The sequence below is a fragment of the Leptidea sinapis genome, chromosome 28 (genome assembly GCF_905404315.1).
Source record: "Leptidea sinapis chromosome 28, ilLepSina1.1, whole genome shotgun sequence".
In the NCBI taxonomy this organism is placed as follows: domain Eukaryota; kingdom Metazoa; phylum Arthropoda; class Insecta; order Lepidoptera; family Pieridae; genus Leptidea; species Leptidea sinapis.
The window spans coordinates 10,461,135-10,486,367 of record NC_066292.1 but is presented as its reverse complement, the minus strand read 5'-3'; the positions used below and the strand labels follow the sequence as shown (position 1 = coordinate 10,486,367).

Here is a 25,233-nt window from a genome sequence, read left to right as displayed (position 1 = left end):
AGGTAGGCCTAACATAAGATAGACCGACGATCTGGTCAAGATCGCCGGAATGAGGACAGCGCAGAACCGATCGTCGTGGAAATATTAATCTTTGGGGGAGGCCTTTGTCCAGCAGTGGACGTCTACCGGCTGATGATGAAAGTAAATAATTACCAAAAGGTTAATAATCAATTAAAACTTTTTTTTCGGTGGTGGTGGATTAATTTTAAAATGACTGCTAATATTAAAAAAGAAAAATAATTATTACTTACTTAAGGATAAATAAACACCCTGTTTAAAGTAGATAAGAACGGTATATAATTACATGTTAGCCCGCTTGCTGAACCGATAATCGAGACCGGTTTACACTATCTATTGGGGACAAGCAAGCAATAAATATCCCACAATTCGGATATTTAATTTTTAAGTTGAAGGTGAAGAAGAAGAAAATAAAAAAAATCTGTAAGGGTACATTACTCTGATGAATTAGGTTATGGGTAGATACTACAACGGCACCAATTTCTGCCTTGAAGCAGTAATGTATAAGCAATATTATGTTTTGGTCTGAAGGGCGCCGAAGCTAGTGAAATCACTGGGCAAATGAGACTTAACATCTTATGTTATATTAATTATCATAAGCTCAACGTCCTGCTCGTCTCGACCCTTATTTTCATAAAAAAGAAATCATAAAAATACTAACGTATAGACGATCTGACCGCCCAATAATGTGTGTGATAAAACGCAAACATTGCATTGGGCTGTCTTAGCTAAGCTCAAGTATAAGTTCGACTGTCAAATGACAACAAAAACGAAATAAAAGATTATGTAAAGGTTACACTCAGCTGAATTTTACGAAGAAAAGTCTGAGCAAAGTACGCTCTATAGATCCCAGCCTGACTGATCGCCTTTAGTCGACTCGAGCAGACTTTACCCGAATCAGCTTTGCATAGCCCAGTGTGACAGCTCAGAAAGTGCTTAGCGTACCTACCTAACGAAGTTTACACTCAAAAATCTCAGAACTTTCAAGTTTAAAAAGATAGGTTATGGGTCCTCTCTCCTCCGAAATGGCTGAACCGATTTGTGTGCATATCGGGTAGGTCTGAGAATGACAGCTAGTAAGTATACAAATGATTTAAGTTTTCTTTAGTGTTAATTCCGCCAATAAATGTTTTTTAAAAACAATTCGACACGTGTTTCACCCCGTCTTCTCGTGCCAGATTTTGGCGAGACAACACATCCTGAGGATGCCTCGTGTAGGGGCGAAACACGTGAATTGTTTTTTAAAAACAAATATTGGCGGAACTAACACTAAAGAAAACTTAAATCATTTGTATACTTACTAGCTGTCATTATGGATTTCCGGAAAGTAACGCCTAATTCAATAAAAAGCTAGTAAGTAATAAAATATTTTTTCTTACATATTACTTAATAGTAACGGGATATCGCGGATAAATAAAGCTCATCGAAAGCTTGCTCGGATAGTTCCAGTGAAAGCTGGAAACAGAATTTATTTTACTAATTTAATGGATTTCCCTAAAATTAAGTTTCAATATCAGTAGAATAAGCCATCGCTTGTATCTCGTTATAGTAAAGGATTGTCGACTCGTATGCGCTTACGTAACGCTCAACCGGTGCGAAAATAAATACGATCGATACCTTTAGCTCTCCATCAAGTTCGTACAATGCAGATACACTGACCCCATAACATTTATATTAACTTATCATAATTATATTATTGAAAACTGAACCTTGGAGGCGTCTTAAAATATTTAACGGTTACTATTTATTAAAACGAGTTTTATCTATTGTTTTATTAACCGTTTATTTGCGCGAGTCTAATGGTGAGTAAATACCACAAAAAATGGAAATATGCTCTGTGAAATGACTCCGCGATGAAGATTTATGGATAGTGTTAGTAACTAATTTATTCAACAAAACCTTTATAATGAACTTAAATAACCAATAGTTTAAACGTAATACAAAACTGAATACGTATAAAGCTCTCTATGTATGCGAATCGAATTTTATTTGGTTTTCATAGCCTTCTTTAGTAATATACAACACGGGAAGCGAGGGTCACCTGGTAGATAAGTGATAACCGCCTCCCATACTCTGTTGTGTGCGGGCATTATTTCTAAGGGCTATATTTCACCGAGACACCAAGGGGGCACAACCAGTTGCACTACCGTGGTGTCCGTAAGCTACCCCATCTGTGTCTCTAAGTAACGCCAAGCAATTTTAACCAAGAGAATTCGAGCAGCCCTGCGTTGCAATTGAGGAACGAATGAAATTTTATTGACTGCATAAATATATGGAGCTAATGCGAACGTAAGTGATGGGATATGCGAAGTTTCCACTTTCAGATCAAAGATGAATTAGTCATAAAAAAAACTACGTTTAAAAACTGTTAATGAAAAAAATAACTAAATATTTAATTTAATACACCTTTGTTTGGGTTGTTTTGTTCAAGAAGAAAGCTATCCCGCTCAAAGTCACGCGTGGCGAGTGTAGGTACCTATACGGTGTCAGTTAATAATTTTAATTTATAATGAACCTGAATGAAAACTCCTATAAAAGCCGTGCACAAAAATATTTATATCATCGAGGTAAACAAATATGTTCATAAAATGAAAACTACTGGGCCTAACTATGTAAAATATTTATGTATATGTTTTGTATTTATATATTTATGGGACCAAATGGCATCTATTCTGCATCGAACTAAAGATAAATTACGTAAATCGGATCATAAATCTCAGAGTAATCGGTGTACATACATAAAAAAAATACCGATCGAATTGATAACCTCCTCCTTTTTGAAGTCGGTTAAAAAGATGACCAGCATAAGGTATTGACATTGACGTGGATGGAGAAAGTCAGAGTATTTCAGGGCCGTGGCAAATGGAGGTCTGTATTCTCTGTCAATGGAAGATAGGGGTATTATTTCTTTAAAAACAGTGTAAGGGTTGGTGACATTCGATCATTATTGTTAAATAGTATTTGGGAGTTTGACATAAAGATATAAATCTCAAAATGCTTTGAGCCCTTTTAATTTGAAAACGATGGTTCGTTGCCTCTTCGAAATTATTGGTATCGATCGTAAGACTAAAAATTATTTAACAAATACTAAGAAGTAAATATTTTTATAAGATGTTTAGAAAACTATTGTTATTCTATTTTAATTCAATTCTTTGATTTGAATGGATCATGCATATCTAACTTAAAATATAATATAATATTAAGTAATTTCACGAATAAATTTCACTAAAAACAGACATATAATATTGACTTGACTAACTTTCACATAATATTAGCATGGATGTCAGAATACAGTGCGAAGGAGAGCGCTATATTGGTAATACCGCTCGAAATCTCATAGTTTGATAGCGCGTGCCATAACCGGTGACAACAATTATTTTAAGCACAAAATAAAACAAAACACGGAACGGCATCGATCGTCGAAACAAGCCACCGTTTAATCGCAATTATTTCACCATTTACCACGGTTTATCAGAGCGTACGAAGCGGAAGTATTATCTATACTGTATTTATATGTCTATATAAACGAGTGCGACTTGATCCGTTGGTAGGCTAATGCGAGCGAATTCGGGGAAAATTAGTATCATATTATCCTTAACATATGCGATGTTCTTCACAGACGTTTCTAAAGGAACTTTCTTCCAAGTACAACCAAAATGTGAATTGAAAAACTTCATGGTGTTTCATAAAAGCGTACCTACTTTGATTTCTGTTGTGCTGCATAAGAGAATAGGCGGAGATGAAATTGAAAACGTATTCTTTAACTACGATTTTTCATCAATGTAAATTGTAAACTCGAATTAGGTTAAATAATTAAAAAAACTACTCAATTACGTTCCTCTATTACGGATGTCTACAAAACACCTGCTTTTTTCCCGAAAAGGTTCAGTAGAGTGAAACAAATCTGAAACAGTCTCAACCCAAGTTTGCACCGAATTTATACCAACGAGGACAGCAAATTAAATATGCCTTATTATAACTAAAAATAAGTCTTATTGTCTTTTTTCTTTAAGAAATGAAGGACAAACGAGCGTACGGGTCACTTGGTGTTGAGTGCACCATCCACCACAATAACCGCCGCCCAGATTCTCTGGCAACACCAGAGGTATCACAGGAGCGTTTCCCGCCTTGAAGGAAGGTGTACGCGGTTTTTTGTAGATACCCATGTCGGAAACACTGCACAAGGAAGCTCATTCCATAGCTTTGTATTACGTGGCAGAAAGCTCTTTGAAAACCGCACTGTGGAGGACCGCCACACATTCAAATGGTGGGGATGATATAGTAATATGCGGCGTGTCGTGGGAAGGTGGAATTCGGCGGCAGGAATCAAATGAAGCTCTTCGGAACACTCCCCGTGGTAAATGCGGTAGAGGACACCCAATGAAGCGACGTCTCAACGCAAAGCCAAGTGATCCAGCCGTTCACAGAGCAGTGGGTCCCCGACAATTCGAAATGCTCTGTGTTGCACGCGGTCAAATGGATCGAGCTGATACTGGGGTGCGCGAGACCAGAGATGACTGCAATACTCCATATGTCTAGAGGAGGTCTCTTATATACATTTAAATAAGAGGGGGCACACGGGCAAGAGGCTCACATGGTGGGAAGTGGTAAGACAACTTTCCATCGACATCTGCAACACCAGTTCAAGTTGGGAGGTAGCTCTCAACTTGAATGTGTTTATACGGAACCGTAATAAACTCACAACTAACACGAAACAATCGGCCAGTAAATCACAATTTAATTCGCCATTTACTACGGTTTATCAGAGCACGGCACGCGGGCGATTATTTATTGAAAAAATTTCACGCCCAGTTCCAGATCAAGTATTATTTGAGTAACAGCCAATTTATTTTTTAAAACTTGTTCATTTATAATTGTACCCACCGGCATTTGTTCAAATAACTGATTAAGTAGGTAGTTACTTAGCTCTACAGTTAGTTCATTTAGCACAGCTAACCAACTTAATTGTTTAACATAAATGAAAAATATTATTGAATATCCACTCAACAGTAATGTACCTACATAATTAATATGTTAATTGGTCACTGTTGATTAAAATACTATGAACTTTTGTTTGTTTATGCATAACTTGCCTTAACTTCAATTGACTTAGTGATTAAGCAAATGTAATGGACATCAGAGGAGCAAGCATTCAAATATTTTTCCATTTCAAGGAATATTTAACTATACCTAATGAAAATATTATGTAGTAGGTACATTAAAATTAAAGACAAAGTATAGATTACAGTGAACAGTCTTGAAGCACTCTCAAAGCGAAAGTGACCGAAAAAACATAAGGCTTAAAGGTCTCGTTACCAGGCCATAAAATCCAAAAAAAAAAAGTAATGATTACATAAGTATACAGCATATATAAGTATACGATGTAAGAACAAATGGATTATGTAAATGATAATATTTAAACAAAAATATGTAAACATGACACAGGTTAAAGATCAAGTTTTGTGTATAACATTGAAGAGCTGAGATAATTGAGTATGAGGCTATATCCAACCTAGCTTAAAAAAAAGAAATACAGATAACTATTTGGTAGACTTATATTTTTTTATAGAATAGGAAGACTAGACCAAGTAGCTATAAATAATAAATCTAAACAATTTCTTATTTTTTAAAGTGATAGGGTTATCACTTCTGGGATTAATTAATTAACAAATTGTTTAGATTTGAAAGAGTGACATCTCAATCTGAGGTCAATTTCCTTATATGCAAATATTGGGGTTGAGCAGGTTATTAATTGTAAAGTAAATCCTGTAGATGAGGCCACAACCTGAGAGTTGAACAAAGCATACAAGATTTTATGATGATACACTGGAACGGTTGGCTCAGTGGAAGTGTTCACACTCAATGCAGGTATTGGGAATGAGGTAGTGGGTTTGAGCCCCGCATCATTCATAAATTTTGTTTTTAAATTTAATTTGTGTACCTATAAGTATTGTTACCTAAATGCATTTAATTTTTTATGATATAATGTAATTTATAAACTACTTCTAATTAACTTTAAATATGTGATTTATTTAGATAGGTAAGAGGAGCTTTCCTCTAGTACACCCCTCTGAGACCCAACCCCCAACTGTCTACTACTCTATCCACATTGAATTCTCTTATATTGTGCTGTGTAAGGAAATTAAATGTATGTAATGACTTAGACATAGTCTTGTATCATATGACAAGAACTGACATAAAACCAACCTTTGTTCTCCTGTAATTTAAGAGCATGTCCACACTACATTCCATGATAATAAGTTAGGTAATAATCAATCATCATAAAGAGTAACACACAGACATAGTTATTTTCACATTTATATATAACACAAGCTGTACCCCTCAGATTAACTTCAACAGGGTATAAGAGGTATTTCTTGGCTTAAGAACTCTTAAAGGAATGAATTTTGAGAAATAAATGCCTTTGCCTTAGCAGAGAGGAGTGATTCTCAAGAATTTGGCTATAATATGCCAAAAATAAATGTTAAAATATGAGTTTTAGTCAAATTAAATTGATCCAGATTTTAGCATGAACAAACAAAAAATTCTACTATTTTTATTTGTTGGGTGGGCATCTAATCTTACCATCTCAAATTGTGCAACAGCTTTTAATTTGAACCCATAGCTGATAAAATTATTGGTATTCACATATTAGCATGTCTTAAGATGAAAATCGCAATCTCAGTGAAACTCACAATTTGCGTTTTTTAAGAATTTGGAAGTGAGCACTGAATTGTGCTTTCTTCATAATATTCTTTGCAAAGCTATGCCAAATCAATATTACTTAAAATTAATTTATATTATTTCATCAATTAATGAATCTAATGAAAATCATTTTCAACTTTACCTTAAATACATATAGGTGTAATACATATTTTATAAATTACAGATAGATGCTTACTTGAAGCTGGCCAGACATTAATTAAGATAGATTTAGGTATTATTTTGTTAATATTTTTATTATTATATTTTACGATCATGACCACAAAAAAAAACAACCGTAAACACCGTCATGCTTGATAGTCCATAGAGTAACGAGGGCATTTCCGTGTATTTCAGTAAATTAGAAAGAAGATATTTCGTACACTACGAAAAGTTTATTAGAACAGAAAATGTAGAGCGCCTCTGCGTGATCGTGTTTTAGCAGTAATTATTTTTATTTTCAAACATACCTTCATGTCCGATACTATTAACTGATACAGGTTCCATAGTGGTGAACAATCCTTTTCTGTTGTACCCTCCATTGTCAAAATTATCAATTATCTTCACGAAAACACAATCAAACAAATCACAACACAGCAAACAGAACCGCCATCACAGAAACATAACATCTGTTGCATTTGCATTGCATGAATTATTAGTAATACCACTCACTGCGTCTACCTACATACCACATAATATTTTAAAACACAACAGATATATTAGAAAATGAATATGTAACAAATCAATATTTATAAACACCGAGAATCCACCATTGCAACTGGCCTATGTTTTAACTCAAGTTTAGTAAGATTTACAATCAAAGCCGCACTATAACATCTACGAAAAAATATTAATGAGAAAAATAAAAGAATGTAATTATGAATTTGTTTTTTTTTTCATTCAAAAATCTTTAAAATCTACGAATCGCATTAGCAATCAACTGCACATTCATAACCGACCGATACAAAATATATGAACGACAGTCGACAGCATTTGTACAACATTAAACTGAACTGAAGCCTCAAGCCTGAACTGCAATTTTTATGAAAACTGACAACTGAGTAGTAAACATTGAAAACAGATATACACTGAACATACAACTTACAGCAAAGACTACGTTTATAGATAGCCAACACGTTGCGAGCTACTGCCTTGTCAGTAGACAGCTAGTTGGCTTGCTTAGCTCGGGTTCACTCAACTCAACTCTCGCTGCGCTCAACTAAAATCTAAAATAACAGAAATTGAATGAGAATCTGAATGAAAATGTCAGCTTAAGACATCCCGATAAAAAAAATCCAATTTCATATTGGTAGCGAAGAAGGTGGACTTAATAAAAATATCGATAGTGTGTTAATATTATGACGAGATGATTATTTATTTCTTCTCTTAGGCCTACCTACCAGAAGTACCTCTATAGGGAATCCTATAACTATATCATAATTCATAGGTACGTATGGCTACTGTAGATAGACCAAGATATCATAAAAATCATTCTGATAATTTCTTTGGATTGATAACGCTCCATTATTTTGCATGTTTCAGCCGCTACAGCTGTGCCACAGTGTGTGTTGCCAGTAATAATTTAGGACACACAGACGTGGTCACTAACTGTGAGCCTGATGAGAAAATTGATGGTCGCTCATAGAGCAATGGAGAGGGCTATGCTTGAGAGTCTCCCTGCGAGATCTAATAAGAAATGAGGAGATTCGTAGGAGAACCAATATCAAATGATTGCGAAACCGAAGTAGCGGTGGGCGGGGCACATAGCTTGACAGACGATGAGGCAGCAGAGTTTTCAAATTGCGACCACGCATTGTCGGGATCTAGTTTTTTGAACAGCTCGATCACAGAGTTTCATGGTGACATACAAACAAACCGCACAAACTTTGGAATGCGTTTATTCAACGCATGATGTTTTCAGGACGATTTTTTTATGTATAAGAGGGGGGCAAACGGGCAAGAGACTCAGGTGATGGAGAGTAGTGAGGCAGCCACCCATGGACTTCTGCAACACTATTGGTCAAGGGATGCGTTGCCGGCCTTTAAGGTAGGAGTTTGTTATTTGGTATGCTCTTTCTTGAAGGTCCTTAAGTTGTAATGGACAACAGCAGCCGATAATTGATTCCACAAAGTGGCTGTGCGAGGCAGGAGATGCTTACAAAAAGCGCGGTTATAGATTGCTAGATGTCAACCTATTGCGGGTGGTCTTAAGCATATTGCCGTTATTTCCTGTGGTGGCATTCGGCCGCTGGTATCAACCCGAACAACTCCTATGAGCACCCCCGTGATAAATGCGGTAGAAGATGCAGAGTTAAGCCACATCTCTACGTAGCGCCAAAGAATCGAAGAATTTTGAAGAGAGCGGTTGGCAAAACAAAATGCTACGTTACAGCTGTTGTTTTCAGTGCCGATAGCCTGCGTTTGGCCATTCTAATCTGTAACATAAAATGATGACATTGACAATTCATGTTTTCCTTCTTTAATACGAATGAGATTGGAGTAACCGGCAACTAGAGGCTGTAGGTTTTTACCTACATAGCCGCGCTAAATCTTTTGATTAATGTAACATGTTATTTTATATTTTTATCTAATAGGTGACTTTCATGGAATCATGTCGAAAGTAGTTAATTCTGGCGAGTATAAGCCAGGTAGTATATATAGGATTGCACTGGAAAACTTTGTGTTAGTGTCTAACTTTGTTTTGTTAATGTTTAATTAAATTAATGTATCGTGTCATATTATTAATTATTTTTAGGACGTATAAACAAGTAGAATTGTATCCTGGCCCATCATTAAATGTCATTATTGGTCCCAATGGAACTGGGAAATCGACCTTTGTTTGCGCAATAATTTTGGGTTTGTGCGGGAAAACAAGTGTCATTGGCAGGGCCAAAAAGGTAAACAATTTTCATGCTTTCACCAAAAGGGCATAAAGCCTATGTTTTTTTATGTCTGTAACACTACATTATCAGAAGAAAACTGTGGTTGCAATGTATAAAATCTGATTTGGGTACTAGTTTAAGTGTGAAGTTGGGTACTATACTTTTATTATTAAAATGTTTGTGTTTACCTATTTCATCATATACAATTTTCCATACAGTTTGTACTTCTTTTTAAGAGTTATAAATTTTGTCTCATATAAATATTGCTGTGGAATTTTGACAAGCATTAGTAAATATTTTATATAATTTGCTTGATAACAATTAATTCCCATATTCTTACTAAAACTGAAAATAATGCATTACTTTAATTATTATTATTTGATGTTAAAACATAAAAGTATGAGCCTTAATGATAGGGTACTTTTTAGCTAAATATTAAAAATCAGACCTTAATATGTTATCTAGAGTTAAGGGCTTCATAGGTCTTGGTATTAAATTTTAATTTTAAAAATATACAAGGGCTCACTGAGCACAAATTCCAGAAATGTATTAGAGCTTCTTTGACAAAGAAGGCTTACTACAGTATAGTAAATTATAATATAGAGGATAATGATGAGTAACGGTTCTTGTGTGGGTCTGCGCAGGCAACCTACAATAAGAAAATATTATATTTAGTAGGCTAAGTTATTATATGATTTTAAAGATGGGCTGGGAGTTTGTTAACTAACTTACTAACTGATGTAGCTTCATGACATTTACCAATTTTCACTCACTATGGTAAATAACTATATTTCTATATGAGTACTAATATAATAATACAATACGACATAGGTACCTTAAAAAAAGCATGTACACCTTCTTTAAAGGCCGGCAACACTCCTGTGATTCCTCTGGTGTTGCAATGTGGGTGGCAGTGATCACTTAACACCAGGTGACCTGTACGCTAGTTTGTCCTCCTTTTCCATAAAAAAAAACTTCCAATCTTTTGTTCTGGGTATCTTTATTATTTTATATTTTTCAGATATCAGAGTATGTAAGAAGTGGGTGCCAGCAGGCAAATATAGAAATAGAATTATACCAAAAAACTGGACAGAAGAATGTTATCATCACAAGAAGTTTTAATGTTAAGGAAATATCAATGTGGTATATTGATCATAAGACCAGCAGAGAGAAACAAGTGCAAGAACTTATTGCATCACTTAATATACAGGTATATAATAATAAGAACGGTTTATTGAGCTGTAATTTACATTTACATTTTGAGGAGAAGCCATTCTTTTACATTTCATTGTTATTTTTTTTGAAGTGAAAACTTCTATAGCAGTGTTGAGCACTTTTCTTGGGATGGTTATAAAAATAGTTATTTGCCTAAGGCCATGATGCACACAATTGTAGTTCCGATTTTGTCACGTTTTAAATGAGATATACATGTTATAAAAACTAGGGAGAGGAGGCATTTCAGAGGAGGTGAGGCGGGAATTTCAGGAGGTATAAAATTATAGAAGGAAGATTTCATTAAAGGGCAACTAAAGAATAAATTTTCCTCATTTTCCTCATCTAGTGGACAGTCACACAATTATTTAATAAATTTCAGGTTGACAACCTCTGCCAACTTCTGCCACAAGATAGGGTACAGGACTTCTCTAAAATGGACTCGCAGCAGTTATTACGGAGTACACTGTCAGCTGTTGGTGGACACAACAGTGTGACACAGTTGGAGGAACTCATCTCAGCCAGGAATCAACAGAGAGGATTAAACACCACACTGGAGAGTAATGCTCAGTTGCTACAGGAGCAGATTAGATTGAACGAAAGGTATATTTTTAGCTACATTCAGTATACTAACTACATTCAAATATGTACTACTAGGGCCCGCTCCGGCTTCGCACGGGTATAAAATATATAGCCTATGTAATTCAATGAAAAAATGATTAAAATCGATCCAGTAGTTTTGATTTATTCATTAATGCCCGTGGCCCGCACACATTAAATTTAGAGTAAAACAATTCTTCTTTACCTAAACCATGAAGATTTCCTCCTATCTCTGGAATATCTAAATTCATACACTACATTTTTACTTATTTATTTTATTTTTACAACAATTAATATATTACAGAATGTCTATATATACAACGACGATTTTTTAAAATAATTTCCCTAATATTAAATTGATCTAACTCTAAATTTTAACCAAGATCTTAATAGAAAATTCCAGGCCATAAAATATTAGGTTTTATTTAATCTAATCTTATCTTACCTTATGTACTTATAATTACTATAAGTGCGATTTTAAAATTAAATTTATAATAGAATATCATTTATATTTTAAAACTACTATCATACAATTATTTATCGTAACTTACTTATAATTACTGATACATTGTCGCGCTGAAAAGGGTATTGTTATTTTCCGCGCTAGAGAACTCCATAATAAACGCGTCCGATCGCTGCTATATTTAAAGTGCTACAGGGAGAACCGCTTTTTTTTTTTGAGAGGAGGAAATACAGTTACGTATTTACGCCCCGGAACGGGACGTAATATGTCGGACTCGAGTGTCCGCGTAAGCGGACATCCCATACCGACTAAAACCTCCTCTATGCTGTTAGCCATGCTTTTACAGCGACATAGGACATGGGCCGTGGAGGCCGCAAAGACTACGCAACATCAATCGCGGGGCGTCTCCTAAGGAGACTCGAATTTCGGACCGGCTGTGTGCTTGTGGGAAGGAGATGGGAGAACCGCGGCCTCCGACGCGGTATTTATAGGCACGATCCCGGCCGGCCGGTACCGCCGCAAACTCTACGTCTTGTAGAAGCATATTCATCGCCCAACAAAAGACTTACTAAGGCGATCCAACCGAGTAGTAGGCATAACAAGTTTATGTTTGTTCCTCATGTTAACATTATGAATGTCAGTTTCTAGAAAATTCCTTATGAACATACAGGAGGATTAATGCTGTATTGGTTAAAATCGCTTCGAAAATTAGCTATTATTTGTCGTAAAAAGTAAATGACAAAAAAATGTTATTGTGGGATATCCATAAGAGATAGAATACCCATATAGAATGTGTACAAAACTTAGTACATTAAATTATAAATTAAACTTTGTATTTGATAATGTCGTAGGGTTCAGCCTGCGTTTGCAATGTAAGCGTAATTATTTACGACATCACATTAGAAACCTCAAAAATAACAATACTTCTCCACAATTTAATGGATGTTATTATACATATAAACCTTCCACTTCAATCACTCTATCTATTAAAAAAACCGCATCAAAATCCGTTGCGTAGTTTTAAAGATTTAAGCATACATAGGGATATAGGGACGGAGAAAGCGAGTTTGTTTTATACTTTGTAGTGATATTCAGTTCTTTAAACAATATATGGGTGGAGTCAATTTTCAAATTCAAAAAACTAATGTGTTACTAACCCTAGAATAAGATTTTACTAACATATTGGCCACATATAGCCTGAAATAAATGGTATTATTAGTATTATTATTTATTCGCTGTAAAACTTTATAAGTTATTTAGTGCAAATTATCAAATTGCATTTTATTAACAGCCCTTCCACAATATTGCTGAAGAATGCATAGTAATAGATAATATCATAGCATTCTAATAAAAATAAACCTTTATTCTATCTGTTAAGATTTAGACATGTTACACTGAGTGTAGTGTAGTATAGTGGTGCGCAAATACACACGGACTTTAAAAATGAACTCTGTATTTCAGGTTAAAAGTAAGTATAGAAGCTATGAATGAACGAAAGGATATTGAACATAAAATTGAGATATGTGAAAAGAAGAAGCTATGGATAGAATATCATGAACTTAGGGAGAAAGTAGTAGAGTATTGCAATGACAAAAAAGAAGCCGACAAACTAGTGAAGAGCCATCAGACAAAAATGAAGCCTTTGGAGAATATTGTTGCAACATCCAAAGCCAAAATAAATAAGTGTGAAGAGAGCAAATTGAAAGCTGTAAGTATTTATAACTCTGTTAACCTCTCCTTGAAATGCATCGTCAGTAATTTTTTTGGTAATATCACAAAACTTACGCATGCTTTCTGGTCTTTGAAACCAGCTGCTGCTTTAAATTCAACTGCAATTTTTTCCGCTTTATTTCGTGCAGTTTTAGTTTTTCGTTAGTGTCAAGAGCTTGCGCCTAGCAATATTGCTACATTGGTCTTTAAAGCGTTTGTACCCAGGAGCAAATATCGACTCTAAATTAGTTGTAAAGTTGTATTCTGTGAGGGCATAGTAGGTATTTCTTACACAAATTATCCTAAATAGGTATGTAATATTTATATGTAAAATATTAATAACTTTTTTTAGATATATCTAAAACGCGAAAAAACATTGGTCAATTGATTCGGTGTTTTTTTATCAAGAAAATTTCTTTCAATATGCCTGATAAGAAATGGAGAAAAAATAAACTGATTTTTTCCTAAATGCCCAGGTTTGAGGTTAAGATACTTGGGCTTAGTCGGATGCATTAAATGCCACGCTTTTCGGACGCTGGTTGTACGATTGCAACAATATTATTTTATTTCTAGTAATATGTGCTGTTTGTCTCTGTGACCTACAAATTTGTTTTTGTGCGTATCTATAAGGCATCATTAGCTTTTGTAATTGATCTTATTTTTGTGTAACGTATTTTGTATAATTTGAACCTTGAACATTCTTCGATCCAGCCGAATTGACACGAATTTGCTTTTACGAAGGTTCGAAGACCATAAGAGTGATTAAATCAAAATTTATAACTTCAGGGTCGCCATATTCACTCTCTACACGAACAAGTAAAGAACAAATTAAAAACGTGTCAGAATTTCGAATATACACTCAAAGATATCGAGAATACATTCCAAGAGAAAATGGAACAATACCAGAATAGAGAGACAGAATTGACTGCAGCCAAGAATAAGTTGCAGAAACTGATGGCTGATAAAGAGAAGCTGGTGGAAACTGCTGGGGATGGTAAATTGTGCTTAACTTAACCATTATTAATGCTTAAACTTTTTCTGCACCGCGCGTACCCGCCGTCTGCTGGAGTGTTTTAGGCCAACTACGTGAGCCCGCTACTTATAGGTTAATCCCTTTTCTGTTGATAATACTGAAAGTGTGATTATGAGGTTCCTGGATATACATGATTCCGCATGATTTGAAAAAATATTCTTTCCCTTCTGTTCTGAATCATGTAAGACCCAAAAACTCCCCAGTGTAAGAAAATATTTGATTAATAGTGTGATTCTCATAAGCTAAATCTGCCATCTGAAGTTTCCCAAGTTTTAAGTGATCCTCATCACACTACCATTTTTTTTTTCAAATTAATTTATGGTTGAGGCTATCCGATTGTTGTATGGGAGACTAGATCCTAAAAATGCAATTAAAAAACTATTTATATAATAAGTGTCTCAGGCGGAAAGTGATTGATATAAATTAACATTTTATTTCATTATTTTATTATTATTAACCCGCGACCTCTCGCGAGAGATGAACAAGACATATCGAGATTTATGAACTTGTCACTCGAACGGTTGGCTCAGTTGGAAGAGCGCTCCCACAGAACGCGAGAGATGTTTTCAAATTTAATTTGAGTAATTAATCCCAGAAGTGAGGATTATCACTTAAAAAAAATAACTTACACCTACCTTATGTTGTTCAATATTTTTTTTATTTAAATAACATTTTTATATGTAACATTTGCAATGTAGATGCTATGGGAAGTTCATCTATAGTCTAGTCAAATAAATATAAATTCCTACACATTCAGATTACCTATAAGAATCTCGCTGAATAGTATTAAGATCGCCTAATTATTGTGCTACCATAACCTTATCTACAATTGGTAACTTTTAGTACAATTAAGAATTTTCATTCATTCCTTTAATGGACTTTTTAGAGACTCGAGTAAAAATGGAGTTAGCAGAGCTTCACAAACCTATATCCAAAACAAATGCTCTAATTGATATGAGAAAGAAAGAGAAGCTAGACGTACAGTATGATCTGGAGAACAACGTCGTTCCTCAGATGCGACTGTTTCAAAATAGGTAAGAGTATGTCTGTTATCTTTTTTACCCGACTGAGCAAATTTTGTGATCTTTAAGCGCCCAAATCGGTTGATTATAAACCTCATCATAGTATAATGCATGTTTCAGTAATTTGATAACTTTCCCCGCGACCGGTAGGATTCCTACATTGATACACTATTGAATAATATACTCCAGATATTTCAAAACAAAATTAATTGTAAGAGACACATACTTTTACTTTTAGATTTAAATTTGATCCTTGTCACTAGACCAGTAACATATAATTTATAACGACTTCAGGAAAAATTATACGAGGGTAGAGTGATTTATCTGCCAATAAGTCCTAACATCTTCTCGCTAATGACGTCAGTCAACAATGTCATTGGGAAACTCAAACATCTTCTAATCTTGTGTATATATAATGCGTTATTGTTTAAAAATAATAACCAATATTCTGAAATGCTAATATAATAACTAATTAGAAATAATAATAATAATAATCATCCTCGTCATCATCAGCCGGAAGACGTCCACTGCTGGATAAAGGCCTCCCCCAAAGATTTCCACGATTGGTCCTGCGCTGCCCTCATCCAACGTATTACGTCGACCTTACCAGATCGTCGATCCATCTTGTGGGGGGCCTACCAACACTGCGTCTTCCGGTGGTCGCCATTCGAGGACTTTACTGCCCCAACGGCCATCTGTCCGTCCAACTATGTGCCCTGCCCACTGCCACAGTTTATTTAATAATAATTATTAATAAGAAATAATTATATAATAATCCAATATGTGAGACTAGAAGTAGTCTAGTAGTGGTTTACTCTATCATTTAAGCAGTATTAATGAACATTATCTTACAGAATCCGTAACCTGGAAGACGTAAATGAAAAGCGATTGGAAGTTCTCCGTTCATACAGCGAAGATGCTTATAATGCGGTTATGTGGCTGAGAGAGAATAGATCTATGTTCCAACAGCCTGTATATGAACCTATGATGCTCGAGGTATGTCATTATATTAAGTTTTCTTGATTTGTAATTCCACACAATCTTAATTTACTGCCAGTGATGAAAAATGGGAATTGACATGACATTGTCTTTCACTGTAGGATTAATATTGTGTGTGGTTAGTTGTTTGTGCACGGTGTTTCTCTGCGCGACGGATTTCTTATTGAGCATTTTCTCAATGTCACCGATATGCCGCAAAGAATTAGTAAGTTGAAGTAGCAATGGGAAGCCAACGTCGCCCGCAGAACTGATAATTGACAGATACATACGCGACAGCCTTCAAAAGATGGATTTATAGCATTACAAAGATAGCGGGTAACAGTTGAATGCGAACCACCCATGATCAGTTGTTATGGAAAACTTTGGAGACCTCTGTTCAACAAGATTTGAGCGTAGGATGATCAATTTACTGCCACTTAGTTATGGAAATACGAGCGTCAGAGATGTTGTCCACTACCTAGATACATATGTTCGCGAAAGATTAAAAAAATTCTAATTACACGTCTGCGTACCGTAAGTCATCACTGGCAACACACACTGGTTGAAAATCATCATCTTCAGACACTGGTATTTGGGACGAGAAGATTTTACGGAGCTTCCCGAACGCATTATCGCTAAGGCCCAAAAATGTTACGGCTACTCAAATTATTAACGTTTGCTAATCATTTGATTTTCATAATATTAATGTTTTCAGATAAATCTAAAGGATAAAAAGTTCGCGCGCTACTTAGAGGCCACTGTCGCCTCTAGAGACCTGGTAGCTTTCACGTTCGAGTCCACGCAGGACATGAACCTGTTCATGAAACACGTGCGAAGCATTGGCCTTAAGCGGGTCAATGCGGTGTGTAGCCAGGGCGGGCCTGTTATAGTCAATAAGCCGGACATATCACAGCTGAGGTGAGATTTACTAAAATAAGCGATAAAATTGTTTTGAAGTCAAAAATTTTTTAGGTGTGTGCTGAGCAATTTCTTTTTTGGTATCGAAGGAGACAACGCCGTCACGATCGAATTCGTAACGTAGTAACGTAGTATGTAGGTATGTAACGGTCGGCGGGCTCGACTCGAGTACGGAATTGCTCGGTGGGAATAATAATTGTATTTCATATTATTAACGTCGCCTTGATAAAGTTTTCACTTTAGTTATGTGGTGTTTAGCAGACATCATTTATTTTATGAAGATATAGAAAATAACGAACAGATGGCATCTAAATGACGTGACTATGGACAAAAATATTTGTCTCGTTCTTATTCTTCTATGCCTGACCCTTTCCCATTTTAATGGGGTCAGCCCTTCATATCATGTGTCTCCAGGCAGCTCGGTACTGGGTTCTCTCTTTGTTGACTCGGGCTAAATATTCGTGTAAATTTTATACTCAATTTCATTTCATATGTGGTCTTTTAATTTTCATATGTGGACTGGAGCGAACTAAAACTAAACTAAACTCTCAGGTCTGGCCAAGAGTTACGAGAAAGTTTATACAATTTCTATAATATCAACCATATTGATATGCAAAATTTTATAACAATCAGATGGATGGCTTTTTTTTTGAGAAATAATATCATAAATATATATATGTCGGAGAAGCATTGTTCTCGTTGACACCGTCATTAGTGGTTGCGGACTTAGTGGGCGTCATCAGGGTAAAATGCAAGCACAAAACACGATGATCACAGTTTTACACTATTTTAATTTAAACAATATTTTGTCACTTCACAATAATTAACAATTAAGACCGAGCAGCGGATTCAGGGCACCCTTCTTACTTTAACCGACGAATACACTTTCAACGATCCAACTCGATCAGTCGCTATTGCTTGAATGTCTCCTCAAAATGTCGGCCTCGCCCAAGTCAAGATGGCGCCCTGATCCCGCTCGGGGCTAGTGCTCTGCTCTGATTGGTCGTTACGCAAATTACATCCATGGAAACTACAATCAACCCGACTCATACCTTGCTCCGACATATATATATACACTAGCTGTCCCCGCCTTCAGTGGGCGAATTTTAAAAGGAAATAAATTATACAATAATCAAATAAATAGCCACAGACCATCTAGGATAAATTTCGCATCGAATGGTGGTAGTTTCATATCGATATACGATCAGTGGTTTAGACGTGAAAGAGCCTATATATATATAATTAAATTATAGATATATCATTTCAGTTACCTCGGGTTCTACGCTTACGTAATGGACGCAATAACAGCCCCGGACCCCATAATGCGGTACCTCTGCTCACAGTATGGCATCCATAAGATACCCATCGGTAATGAACACACGTACAACAACAGCGACAAAGTGCCGTCTAACATTACATTCTTTTTTACTGGTGAGTCATAAATAATTATTTTACACCCAAGAACGTCATTGTTTACACCACACTAAACTATACAGGATTTCTCTCATATTTATTTATCAATGAATTCCTCAGGGTTACTCACATTTCGCAATTGGTGTGAAAATTCGGCTTCAGGTTGTGAATTGATTTAATGGGTAATAATCATTTATATCATTATATAATCTGAGTAATTTTATCCTTATTTACTTATTTAAGAATATTGACTTTTCTGTCATTTATCATTTTTACCCAAAACTCGTGTTGCCAATGAATGATTTCTCAATATAACCATCGTAAAAAACACATAACCACTTCGATTATTAGTAACTGTATATTTTATTTGTTTCTAATAAGATCAACTGCGAAAAAACTGCTTATATCACCTACCTTAACTGCTTCCCGTCACAAGGAGCATACACCAGAGCACGGCATTATGGAAACCCACATAGTTTATTCTAGGGTTTTATCTTAGTAGACTAATATCATAGTCAAGTGATAAGTGGACGTGAGCATATTGCAAGAATGGTCAAGGGTCAATGGACACCTAGAGCGAACAGTAGAGGAGTCGCCAATTATGGAAAACAGGAAGCCTACATCCACTGTTGGATCAACAAAGGCCATAATGATGATGAGTGATGATGAGTTGCACATAGCGCCACCGATTATGTACCGGCTTCAAACGTTGCGTCGATGCAGTGATATTCGGTACTTTACCATGTCCCATCTTAACATTTAATTATTCGTAAGGTTTGATGTTATGTTATAACCGCCGCCCCCAATCTTTCAACACCAGAAATCACAGGAGCGTCTCCAGTCTTTCACCCAGGTGGAATTTAACTGACAATACACCAAACAAAACTATGCAAAAAGCAAACATTAACTGTAGCAACTTTTAACTAACTGAATTTTTCTACTTAAGAGAACCACAGATTCCGAGTTCGTGTGTCGGCATATAGCGGCGCAAAATCGAGTACCACCACAGAGATTCCGCCAGCGAGACTGCTGGCCAATACTGATGACGTGGAACAGATCACCAATTTCAAAAACCAGTAAGCTATTTTATTCTCTCTCTTCTCGGCATTGGACAGGTCTTAAAAAACTGATTTCTTGGTACCAGTAGAATATTTTATTTTTATTAGTAAAGGACATTTTAGCTTCACAATACAATAGAGATTATTGTATTAATTAATCGGCAACACTGATAGTTAAGTAAAGATATTTATTTGCAAAAAATTATTTCAATTGCTTATCTTATTTTACAATATTGATGTAATTACGATGCTATGTTATTAATTTTAAATTAGTACAGTGTTAATTTTAACACTTGTTAACAGACAAAAAATAATATTTAAAAAAAAATTCAACAAAAAACAACCGACTTCAAAAACACTATTCCAAATCAATAGATATAATATGCAGTAAAAAGTATAAAAATACTTGCGTATTTTTTTACAATCTAATTAATTAATCTCATTCTAGTTACGATTATTGTTAATTTTGGAATCGGTGTCCTTCCGCCGCGACCCGCTCTCGCCTCCTCACGACTCAAGCACATCACACCTATCACTGTATGTAGTATACATGTATGTAGTTACAAACCTATCTTGGATGACACCGACTCCAAAAATTACAAGACAAGACTTTTATGGTTTTCTCATGGATGCCATTGTCAAATCTGGACCAAAATACAATAGGACCACACGGGAAGCGCCAGCTTTCAAATAAAAAAATAATTATCAAAATCGGTTCACCCAGTCGAAAGTTTTGAGGTAACAAACATAAAAAACATACCGACGAATTGAGAACCTCCTCCTTTTTTGAAGTCGGTTAAAAATTATAATAAAAACAATAATACTTGTTAGGGCTGTCAGTTAATCAAACTGGCAGTTTTTAAGCATTTCTGTCAGGTTTTCGCTAAACTAAAAAGATGATTTAGTCGCATTAGTCTCAATAATGTGAAGTGTATCTATCAATATATAAATTAGGCATACACGGTGACCTTCTTCGATGGTTCAGCTCATATATTTCCAATAGAAATCAAGCTGTGGTTCTGAATGGATTAAGATCAGATTTTGTTGCGATACCTTCTGGGGTACCACAAGGCTCCTTGCTTGCACCTTTATATTATTATGTGTTGCGTACATCTACGACATAGCGGACTGCTTTGAAAATGCAAAGTTTCTATTTTATGCTGACGATAAAAAAATCTACATGACAATAAAGACTGTTGAGGATTGTAGATTGCTGCAGGATGACCTGAATAGATTTGCAAATTATTACAGGGATAATAGAATTACTATTAACATTACAAAATGCACCAAACCACATTTTCGAGAAAACAGAATACAATTAAATATAACTATAACCTTAACAACTCTGTTATTCCCAGGACAGACACTGTTAAAGATCTAGGGGTACTCCTTGATACTAAACTGGCACACATACAACACATAAATGCTTCAGTCAACAAAGCGTATAAAAGTCTTGGTTTTGTTATCCGTACAAGTCAGCCATTTTCAGATATTAAATGCATCGAGTACTGCTGTGTAATTTGGAACCCGAATTTTGTGGTACCTACACCAGAAAAATGTTGAACGAATACAAGAAAAATTCATACATCACCTTGAATATCGCTCGCAGTATAAAGGTAAAGACTACTTAAGCTCGTGTAGCCATTTCAAACTATCAACTCTTAAAGATAGAAGGATAATATCACCATAGATAGTCCTGAACTATTAAATACTATCCTCAAACTAAGACACGCAGCACCCGCCTTACGCCCATGTTATTTGTACCACTCTGTCACTCGAGATACTCGTCTAACGAGCCGCATTCCCAACATCTATAATACGTCACAGGCTTAGATATTTTCTACCTTACCAAAAATAAATTTATTTTGAATGTTAGAAATATATTGTTAAACAAAGATGACAGCAGTCAAACCACCTAAATTATTAAAAAAAACACTCATAATAACAACACACTACACACAGAAAACATGATATTATGCGTACATTTTTTTTCCTTGCTCGCTTTGCTATATTTGTTTTATCTCGAGTAGATCATTTATGAATTCATGATTATTTTTTAGTAGGTACTTGCCTATATAATATAAAATCACTTTTGGCCAATCATCTGTACTTTATTACCTAGCTAATAAGAGATGTAATGTGCTGTAGATTTTATGAAATAAATAAAAAAAAATGTAATCGATATCATGCAATCAAGGATAAATAAAGTAATTTACTCATGTGATTTTGTGGATGGGGGCGGTCTCACCCAGAGAGGGTCATAAAATCTTGAAGAAGGATTGAATAAGTCTGCGAATATTTATATGTCATCTAGCATTCGGCTACACCTCTAAGCTAGTCCTAAATATATATTATTATATTTACTCCGACAAAAGTTAAAAATGTATAATTGAGTTTATTCTTAAACCTTTGGAATCTGAGCTCACATTGACGGCATATAGCATTACTGACATACAAATGATGCGCCTAGTATAATTAAGTATATTATATTAATACCTTAAACAGAAGAAGGCTATGCTTGCGAATTTATAACGTAACTAAACAATTATAAAGAGAAAAACTTAAAAGACATTTTATGTATTAACTTATTGCCTCTCAATATTTTCTTTATAATGTAATGCATGTGCATAGATACGTTATGCGAATTTTCTAAAAACTGTGATATGTCATAATCTTAACACCAAACTTGCTATGCCTTTTACTTCGTTAAGTCGTTCTAGTAAGTCTTGTTGGGTAACGTATATGCTTTTACAACATCATCCTAGAAAACGTGCAAAGGAATGTTATGTGAAACTCAAAAGAATTGTTAGGAAATAAGCGACCATCCCCAGGCCATTTTAATTAATAAATTGCAGTGAAACCAAATATAATGATAAAGAAAAGAAGCACGCTGTGTTTCTTGCGCCTGTTCTTCTCGGAGCTGAGGCATAACTTTTCGAATGGTAGATGACCAAAAAGTGATTTTTAATAAAATATTTGTGAAATATATCGGTAGGAAAAGCCCTCCTGAACCCATTGCGTGCGTTGTGTAAATATCGATCCTTAGGATAGCTTTAAAAAAAATAAGTAAATACCATATGCCAACTTGTTATACGTAAACCACAATAGGTATGTATCAATACTATATTATGCGCGAGTCAAACCAAGCAATACATTTAGTCCAAAGACTCAAAATAATGGTCACATTTTTGCTTTAATATATAGTATTGATGTAGTAGTATGTAAGCATTACTAAAAACACAGTAATGCTTACCTGGAGACATAAGATGGTATGTCTCATTTGCCCAGTAATTTCACTAGATAGGGTGCCCTGCAGACCTAAACACAGTCATGTTTACACATTACTGCTTCACGGAAGAAATAGGCGCCGTTGTGGTACCCGTAAGTCATAAACTAGCTGGAACCTTGCGGAAACAGGAGCCCCTATACCGTATCATACCATAACCTAGCCGGCATTCTGTGCAAAGGAGCCTCTCACTGGTAGCTATTCTTCTCTGTTGCACGCTTTGCTCGTATAAACGTCTATATATATTGTAAGTCTATGAATTAGTCAGCCTATATGTCATGTATCAGAATTTTAACATTCCTAAATTTATAAATGATGATTTAAATCTACAGATTATCTCGTCTGGAGCAAACAGCACAATCGCATAAGAGAAAAATACAAGAGGTGAATGATAATATATCTGTCTTGGAAGTGTCTTTGAATGAGTTGAACATGAAGAGGAAACAGATTAACGATAACGTGGAGAGGGTAAGCAGATATTAAAATTGGAGTTCGGGTTAGTACCGGTCACTCACCTCTACTATTATGTACCACTGGACTGGCGGCTGTCAAAGTGCTTTTGTGCCTGTTTGATATTCGCTATTTTGGCGCTGTTGGCTATGTAGCGATAGTTTGCGGTACTAAAACTAGTGATGACAACCTCAGCAAACATCGATAAATGGTGGGAAACTATCTACAAAAAAAAATTGTGTACTTTATTACATTGATTCTTGAAGTATAAATAACACGGAAAACGAAAGAAATTAATCCAAAATGTAAATATACGTAGAGTATTGTACGTTTTTTCGCAGCCATTTGTATTATACGTCAAAATTAGTTCTCTGGACGCTCGCGAGTGGCGCTTCAAATAGGCACAAAAATTTAGCTGTCAAACATATGGAACAGCCTGTCCAGTGGTATTTATACAGGTCAGTCACATACATACAAATACAGATGCTACGATGGAAATAAGGTCAGTGAAAACGAGCTTTATTAACAAGCTCAAACAAAAGGCGAGCGTTTTTAATATCACGAGTTATCAATAACCTACACACCCGTGTATCACACGACGTTTTCCAAAACAGTTGTGAAAAATTGTAAAAAACAAATCAAATAATTTCATATGTTTGTATCAAAATACATACGTAAATAAAAAATAAATAATTAATTTATCACACTAAAAATGAATATTAAAAAAAGGGGCGTTTTTGTATCTGTACTTTTTTTTACAACAAAACAAGGCGAACGGAATCGTTTACAGCCTATTCGTGTTGCGACAAATGTTGAAGTGAAAATAATTAAATTAAAACTGGTGATTAAATATAATAAACAACAATTTAAAAGAATTTAATGCAAAGACTTGATTTATTCATTTTCATTCATTCTTAGTATAAAATGTATGCGATGTTATTCTCTATTTAGAAACTACAAAACTTTTTAAGATTGACTTGACTGAACTGCAAAAGTAATGATAGAGTTTGCAGAAGAAAGTCACGCCTATGCAAAAGATTTAATTTTAGAATCTTAATTATATTAGGATTATACTAAAGCCTCTGAAAGTACGCCATTTTTAATAGCTGTATTGAAAAATGACTTTCCCAAATACATGACGTTGGTGTTTGGCATTTCTCAACTTCGCGTTTCGCAAACCTCTATGACCACCAAGCAATCTTGTGTAATCACATGCCGGCTACAGTATTCTCGAACCGATACAACTTTGAGACTTTTAAGCTTAGAGCATATTCAATCCGCACGCACGCACGCACTTAGTATTATAACAAGCTTCGTTTGGCATAATCTGACTTTTTGTTTTGTGCTTCCCCGGGGCCTAAAAAGAATAGGGTCAAGGGGTTCGTAAGAGGCGACTTAGGACATTATTTACATTTATTTAGAGAGGCGTCTTTGCACAGCATGCCGGCTAGGTTATTACCACAACGGCGCCTTTTTTGCCGTGAAGCA

The 25,233-nt window shown here is 35.3% G+C and overlaps 2 protein-coding genes across 7 annotated transcripts in view; one reads left to right on the top strand and one right to left on the bottom strand.

The window, feature by feature from the left end:
* LOC126973149 (protein MTSS 2) overlaps positions 1-7,707 on the bottom strand; it is a 195,460-nt gene extending 187,753 nt beyond the window's left edge. For 5 of the 6 annotated variants that reach the window (XM_050820300.1, XM_050820302.1, XM_050820299.1 and 2 more), the window contains exon 1: positions 7,191-7,705. In XM_050820300.1, coding sequence (XP_050676257.1) covers positions 7,191-7,262 — 72 coding nt within the window. In that variant the 5' untranslated portion in view covers positions 7,263-7,705. Of the gene's footprint in view, positions 1-7,190 lie in introns of all 6 variants that reach the window. The other variant, XM_050820298.1, reaches the window with a different exon arrangement.
* Positions 7,708-9,219: 1,512 nt separating this feature from the next.
* LOC126973148 (structural maintenance of chromosomes protein 5) overlaps positions 9,220-25,233 on the top strand; it is a 28,395-nt gene continuing 12,381 nt past the window's right edge. Inside the window, exons 1-12 of the mRNA XM_050820297.1 lie at positions 9,220-9,402; positions 9,476-9,617; positions 10,624-10,812; positions 11,197-11,417; positions 13,339-13,585; positions 14,374-14,581; positions 15,507-15,654; positions 16,497-16,638; positions 17,336-17,538; positions 18,806-18,969; positions 19,898-20,027; positions 23,628-23,763. Of these exons, the coding sequence (XP_050676254.1) occupies positions 9,332-9,402; positions 9,476-9,617; positions 10,624-10,812; positions 11,197-11,417; positions 13,339-13,585; positions 14,374-14,581; positions 15,507-15,654; positions 16,497-16,638; positions 17,336-17,538; positions 18,806-18,969; positions 19,898-20,027; positions 23,628-23,763 (2,001 nt within the window). The 5' untranslated portion in view covers positions 9,220-9,331. The remainder of the gene's footprint in view (positions 9,403-9,475; positions 9,618-10,623; positions 10,813-11,196; positions 11,418-13,338; positions 13,586-14,373; positions 14,582-15,506; positions 15,655-16,496; positions 16,639-17,335; positions 17,539-18,805; positions 18,970-19,897; positions 20,028-23,627; positions 23,764-25,233) is intronic.